The 7593-nt window shown below is 38.6% G+C and overlaps 1 protein-coding gene across 1 annotated transcript; it reads left to right on the top strand.

The window, feature by feature from the left end:
* Nucleotides 1–390: 390 nt before the first annotated feature.
* nkx3.3 (NK3 homeobox 3) lies at nucleotides 391–2706 on the top strand. Its single transcript, XM_084735998.1, has 2 exons — nucleotides 391–1016; nucleotides 1914–2706. The coding sequence occupies exons 1-2, from the start codon at nucleotides 755–757 to the stop codon at nucleotides 2441–2443; spliced, it is 792 nt and encodes a 263-aa protein (XP_084592124.1). The 5' UTR covers nucleotides 391–754; the 3' UTR covers nucleotides 2444–2706.
* The last annotated feature ends 4887 nt before the right edge of the window (nucleotides 2707–7593 follow it).

Genomic DNA, 7593 nt, shown 5'->3' with positions numbered 1-7593 from the left:
GCTAAAATCAAAGTTGTATAACAGTTAACTTGCATGTAAAAGTGCGCTGCAGTGGAGGCATTCAAGACTTCATACGCTTATGTGCGTTTTACGCACGTTTGGCGAACTTTACGCACCAGGTTTTCCCACTACAACTGGTATATAATTAATACTCGGTACACACCCAGTGATTGATCTTCATTTTGCAAAAGTAGTTGACAACATCAGCTCTCGAGTCTGTAACTTGTCTAATGTACACGGTAATATTTGAAATGCACAGCAGGGTCTAATTATTCTCATCGTGTCCACATACTCAAATAGGCTCTGACGAATTTAGCATCGTACGTGGAGCTATGGAGCTTAAAAAAACAAAACATAACGATACTGTTAATTCTCGCGTAACGTAAGATTAAATCAGCTCACCTAGGAAAAATACCTACTCTCAAAAAAATTCTGTCCTCAATTAGAGCCCAGAGCACCAGAGCAGCATGGTGCTGGGCGGTGCGAAGGAGGGACCAAGCGGAGAAAGCAGCCTATCAAAGGTTAACTGGAGCTGCTGCTGCTGCTGAGAATATTGTAATAGACTTGACAGTTCCTGATGCAGCTCTTCATTAGCAGATCGGGCTTAGTTCACCACAATTTAATTAGAGCAATTAAAGAGGCGGTGAAAAGATCGAATCAGTGAGGACTTTTGCTTTCGAGCCACTGATCTCTTGATGCATCCTAATAAATCGCATGTGAGAGTGCAGGAAACATCCGTGCGCTTATTTTAATCATGACATTAAGTTTTTCGTCCTTCTCTATCAAAGACATCCTCACAGGACGTGATGCCCGGAGTAAGCTCAGTGCCAGGAGTACAGAGGAGCTGTGCGCACCGAGGCGTGACATTTGCGCAGCGCATGAAGGTACGAGGGTCCCTGATGTGACTCACCAAGGCGCGGAGAGACTTTCTACTGATATCAGCGTGTCTGCTGGAAACCTACGATCTGATACCTGCAGCGAGGAGTCAACAGGAGGAGAGACTGAGCTCAAAGAAGGTGAGCAGTTATATTGTAGCTGGACCTGTGAGGATTCTTTCCGGCAACAAATCAAGTCGACAGTTTCGTATGTTTTCTGCAGTAGATATTTGCACAATTTGACATCTTGAAATAAACAAATAAAATCAGATGATTCCGAAAAAATCTGAAAAGACAAAAAAACAGAATGAATGTGTCTCAACTCAAAAGCAAGTTCGTCTATTTTTTTCAGATAAAATATAATAATTAACTTTTTTATAGTGATTTTCAAAACAGTTACCAAGTACCGTATAAAACAGAACAGAAAAGAATATAATATATAATGTGGTTTTAATATTATTAATTATTATTTTAATTCACAATGGATACATTTTGTGGAATATTTCCAGTAAAATCTAAAGTGATAACATTCATTATTTTTTCCCAATATAAGGTTCAACATTCTTTGAATAAATCCAGAGATCCTAAAACATATTTGGCAAAGAGGGATTTGCGTCAATAACATTGATTGCCAGTTATGTATGCTGTGTATCATGAATTGAATTGCTCGACAAACATTATGTGATTTGTTGATGTTGATGATGATGATTGTTGTTTGTTTTTGTTTTTCTCAATCAGACTTTTTTAGTTTGAGGAAAAAGTATTCAGAATGGTAATGTGCTGGAATACAAACCCACACAAGCCAAAATCTTGTAGAATATGAGGGGTTTTTTTTTTTTTTTTTTTTTTCTTTAAATCCTAAAAGCCTTATTCATTTAATTATATTCGTAATGTTAAATCTATACAAGATAAAAATCTAAATGTGGCCAGCATCAGCACTTTGATGAGGTGACCTTCTAACTAACAGCTCTACTGGCATCATGCTTTTGACAAACACAGTTAGCCTGTTATCGTGACATGTTTTATTATCTTTCCTAGGAGCTGCAGAACCACACGGTGAGGAGCGAGATAAAGGACAGAAGAAGGAGGCGGACGACGAGCTGGAGGAGGGATGTCATCACAGCGGGGAGACGGTCAGCTGTTCATCCGATGTGCAGCGGTGCAGGCCGGGTACCAAGAAGCGCTCCAGAGCGGCCTTCTCTCACGCACAGGTCTACGAGCTGGAGCGCCGCTTCAACGCGCAGCGGTACCTGTCCGGTCCTGAACGGGCCGATCTGGCAGAAGCTCTGAAACTGACAGAGACTCAGGTGAAAATCTGGTTCCAGAACCGGAGATACAAAACCAAACGGCGGCAGATGGCGGCCGAGTTGGCTGCGTGCAGCCCGCCAAAGAAAGTAGCAGTGAAAGTGCTGGTGAGGGACGATCAGACGCAGTATCATCATCAGGCGAGTGGACTACCCATCCCGGTGACTGTGCCTCTGTACCAGGCCTACCAGTACTTCCCCTACCTGCGCTACTGCTGCCAGCCCTGCAGCATGAACAGCATGGCGTGTGGAGGGATGCTCTGAAGCCATCTTTCAACCGCAGACAAAACAGGACTTGGACAACTCAAGGTGTTTGCAGATGTCATTGGGTGACAGTGTCTCGAAATCAGTCTGTATTCTATCAAACTGTACTGAGAGTGTAGTTTTATTTTATTTTATGGGTATTTTGTCTTATAGAAGCCTTTTTCTTCTTCTTCTTTTAAGCAAAACGATATCAGAACTCGACCTGTTCTAAATGCAAATGTCTTTGACTAAATTTAGAGATAAATAAAATGCTGTATGTATTAGACTGCAGTGAAGCTTAGTGTGGGCATTTTGTATGGAAGCTCTTTTGAGAATGTAAACTGAATAGATGTTTTTTTTTTTTTTTTTACTGTTTGACGAAATCTATAGCATGCAAAACCGACATTTGAGAGTAGTTATTATTTTGTACTGATTTGCAAGAAAGAAAACAAACAATAATTTAAACTGCTGACTTGTTCAAACTTTTTTCTCTGATCTGATGTAGTTTTCTCTTGATCTTATTAGATATTTAATTTATTTAATATTTTATGTAGGTCTAGATTTTTTTTTTTTTTTTTGAAAAGACAAAACTGCTAAGAAAAGGGAGAATTATATTTTTGTTGAAGAGAGGATAGTCTGACAGTCTGGAAGAGAACGGTCTTTTTAGTTTTTAACACCCTGTTTTTTTTCCCTTGTTTTTATTTTAAAGGAATAGTAGAAAATCATGGTTATCCTGCACTGTGGGTCATTAAGGTGAAAAAGGGTCATAAAGGTGCATTCTGCTTTATGCAGCAGACAACAATCCTGAACAATCTCTGTCTCTGTTTCGGGGCCTGACCACACTAAACATTGTTTCAAAAGCACGTTCCTCCTTTGCTATTCTCTGCATCATTACAAAAAGAACCTTATGTTTGTCATAAAATTTGAGATAACTTATTTTAATTTTTCTTTTTTATTTGATGGTGCACGAAGTTGTACCAAAACAGGACTAGAGGGAGATTATTGCATCTTAATTCTATAATCCAAGGATAGGTTCAAAATAAAATATTAACAATGTTTGGGGTTATTGCTAATTTTAGAAACTGAAATTTAAGATTCAGTTCAAATTAAAGTTGTAATAACTCCAGCAGGATGTAGTTGTATTGACAAACTCTCAGTGTAACTAAATCAGGTAGAGACTCACTTTTAGTTCACAGCAACACCTCCTGACTTGGTGCCTCATCTATACGTTGTTTTTTCCCCTCCATAGTGACTGCCAGGAACAGTCCATTTTAAGCAACCAGACAGAGCAGAAAGGAATCCTGAATTTATACAAACCCAACAAGAGAAAGTAGCTTATCTCAATGTACGAGTAGCATGACCGATTGTCTGACATTTTTATTAGGTATTTATTTCATTTATGGGACATCTTTATTGATCATGAAACTTAACATAACACCTGCATGAGTACATTCTTTATGTGAGGTTTATGGACCTTTGGAGTGTGACTGCAGACTGAAGCAGTCCTTTTAAAATAGTGCGTGTGTGTGAAAAGGAATATAATATCCATCTAGTTCCAGCCAACTGAGGTTAATTTACTTTTTTAATATATTACACAAACTGACACATTTTACTAACTCAACTAAATGGTTTTTACAAGATGAACACTGACTGTGTGTTTTGAACGTGTGTAAAGAGTCTTGCGTAGGCCTGCTCTGCTCTACTGTGTGCTGCATGAGTCAGAGAGGGTCAATAGACCGTGTAGATGTTGCACCATCCAGCCGGGCTGCACAAGACAACACACATTAATCATGCCTTACTCAAAAGACTGCACCCCCATCCCAAAGAAATATACACAGCGGCCACACTTGATAGAAAAAGAAAAACATAATTCCTAAATGAGGTAGCTTTGGGTTAGTCCTTAACTGACTGGACTTACAAGCATTAACTGCCAGATTCGTGTGGCATGAATGGAGCCTGCAGGCTGCTGGGGAGGGCACAAACAACACACTTTCAGCCCTGACTGATGCACGACAGATAAACATAAAAATAAAAATACAGAATTTTGGACAGAATTTTGTAATATGTATATATATATTTATGCTGCATTTTCATTGCTATCACTTTTACACTGCAGGGAAAATTGTGTGTTCATGTTTAAAATGTTTGCAAGTATTTCACTGCAAAAAATCATTCTGGATATTAGTGGAATCAACACATCTCAATGTAAATACAAGTTTTATTTGTTCCAGTGAATTAAACTTAAAAGTTCTAATATTTATTTTCAGTATGCTTCAAAACGTCCAAAGATGAGTTTTTCTAATTTAAAGTCTTTTGACTTGAAACAATTAGTTAAATGAATGTGTTGTTCAGAGTTCAACTGACTCATTAGATTAAGTTTCTAAAGAAAAATGATCAGCACATCAGCAGACTTCCCAGCAAATATTGTTTGAGAGTTCCACTTTCCTGGGACACTCATTGTTTTAAAGTTTGAAGAAAAAATATATGACGGAAACTTGCTGCGTGTCTCTAATACACTCATGGTCGATTGTTTTCATGAAAATTTCTCTTAAGAGCTGTTGATTTAAAATTAATATTGTCTACTTACTGAACATGTTCACTTCAAGTTTAGAAAAGTCTATTTGTTCTGAGACATTACAAAATTATCTCAACTTGTCTTTTCAAATTCCAAAAAAATTTGAGGGCATCCCAAAAACTTTTTTTAAACTAAAAACAAGTTGTTTTCTTTTATCCTAATTATCTAACTAAGAAACTGTGAAGTAAAATAAGTACTTCAGTTTCCCTTTTCCCACAATAAGCTGCTTTGGCATTGAGGATCACCTTGTGCCACACTCTGGCAGCAGCCCAAACCTCATTTATCTCTTATATCAAAACACCACTTCAAGCTCTCCTAAGTGGTTGACACAACAGGTTTCTGGGAGGGATGAATAACACATCTCCTCTTGACTGTCCCACTGTAATTCACCAGGGCACCATTATATCTACTTACTTTCATTTACACAGGGTGTATTTACTATTCCAGACACCTATGACTAACACTATGCAGCAGAGGAGGTCATGCTATTGCATTGTGGCTCTGAGGTATGGCACTTTGTATGTGCTCTGATTATTCACATTGTGCTGCTGAATAGTTGCCTTAGTCATTGCTGTCTACCGTGACAAGATAAGATTATGTCTTTATCTGCACCCAGTCTGTGATGTCACACTGATGTAAATTTCCATTGAGAACAAGTGAGACACTGAGAAGAGTGAATGGCACAACCCAGGATGCTTCTGATGGCTATGGACCTTCATCCATAAGTGAGGTTGAAAAATAGATTTTTTTTTTTTATTGTCGTGTCACTTTGCTTTCATCTGACAGAATATTGGCAGAAATGGAATACAGTATTCATAAGTGTGTTTCCATTGCTGTATAATCAACAGAAAACAATAATGGTTGTGTTTTTGTTATCTAAGAATGAGCCATTTATATCTACAGAGGGAACAAGTCACCTTCCATGGTTGTGTAGGGAACGCAAGACCCATGCAAGATCTCACAAAAGTGATCATTATCCCAAATTATGATCTTTCTCGTACCCTAATCAGCTATTTTTTGTCCCTAAAACTACCCAGATCTTAACCACAACTTTGTCACATCATAAAACATTCAAGTATGGACGGTGTGCACAAGAAAAAAACATAAGACATATAAGATCTTTTGAGAGTTGTGCAAATATTGATGACAAACCAAACACTGGATTTACAAATTAGGCTTTATTTATTATGTGTTGTGGCTGTTGTGATAAAACTATACCCAGTGGGTTCATTGCCGAAATCTGAGAGCATAGCAATGTCCCAACATCCCATAGCAACCCAAAGTCTAATGGGCGATTTCAAAATCTGTAACATCATCGCAATGTAAAGTCAATGGGCCAGAAACACTTCATCCACTTCCACCATATCTGGTGGGTTACATATCATGGAGGTAAACCTGGAAACTAGAAAACTTTTTTTTGGAGTTTGCACCAGTCGAGCAATTCTTAATAGTACACCCTTTATTCAACATTGCAGCCATTTTATCTTTAGCATTTTAATCTGAAAACAAATGTGGTAATAATCCCTTATTACACAGGAAAAAACTCTCATAATTAGTATATGATTGCTTGAGTTATGGCCAAAATGTGCTCAAGTGAACCCTTGAACCAAGTTTGAAGAAATTCCCCCCAAGATTTTCTGAAATATTACCTTTTATGAGAACTGGACAGACATGAGACCTTTGACCTTTGACCACCAAAATGTGTCACCAAGTGAGTCCTTGAGTCCAAAGTGGTCATTTGTGCAAAGTTTGAAGAAATTTCCTCAAAGTGTTCTTGAAATATCATGTGTACAAGAATGGTATGACCTGAAAGCATAATGCCTCTCGTCATGGCTTTTGCCAGCATGGAGCCATAAAAAAAAATGTTTTTCAAGGTTTTACAAAAGTTTTAAATCACAGAGGTTCAGCATTCAGTCATGAAGGTTCACAAAATGCACATATCCGCCTGGCAGGGATAACCAGGATGTTTGCAGCTGACAGTTTGAGGAATAATTTTACCGTTGTTTGCCTTTGTTTTCTCTTCCAAATATGTTTGGCTAACCTCGGGGTTTGTTTAAAACCTGCATGTCTGATTGCTTGTGTCTCTCGCCCTGTCAGCCATCTTCACTACATTCCCAGATCTCAGCGGTTGTGTATCGTTCCAGGCAGTAGTCCACTGAGAGCCATCAAGCATTACTGCATGTATAAATATGTATAGCTAAAGTATGTAAACATTTTGAGTTGTGCTTTATTAGCGGGCCTCTCTATGAATAGGCTCATAAAGCTGAGAGGGAGAATGAACGGAGCCAGACAGTAGTGCAGTAGAACATGTTCGTCTGCCTCTTCAAACAATCAGCAGCGGCGGCTTCCACAACTCAACAAAGCATTAAAGGGCAGATTTAAATAGGACTTATTCATGCCAGTGGAAACAGGTAATTTCCTGTTTTCTTTTATGTCGCTGCACATTTTTCAGGTGGCAGGAATGTGTTGAGGGTGGGGCTGAGACAAAGTGAGCCACGCAGGAATGACAGTCCTCACCTAATCCACGCTTGGCTGCACTTTTAAGATACGGATCTATTGACTGAGAATTCTCCCAGGGCTCCTGAGCGGCAATTAC

This window comes from Lutjanus erythropterus, chromosome 14 (genome assembly GCF_056507025.1).
Source record: "Lutjanus erythropterus isolate fLutEry1 chromosome 14, fLutEry1.hap2, whole genome shotgun sequence".
In the NCBI taxonomy this organism is placed as follows: domain Eukaryota; kingdom Metazoa; phylum Chordata; class Actinopteri; order Lutjaniformes; family Lutjanidae; genus Lutjanus; species Lutjanus erythropterus.
This window is presented reverse-complemented; position numbering and strand designations above follow the sequence as displayed.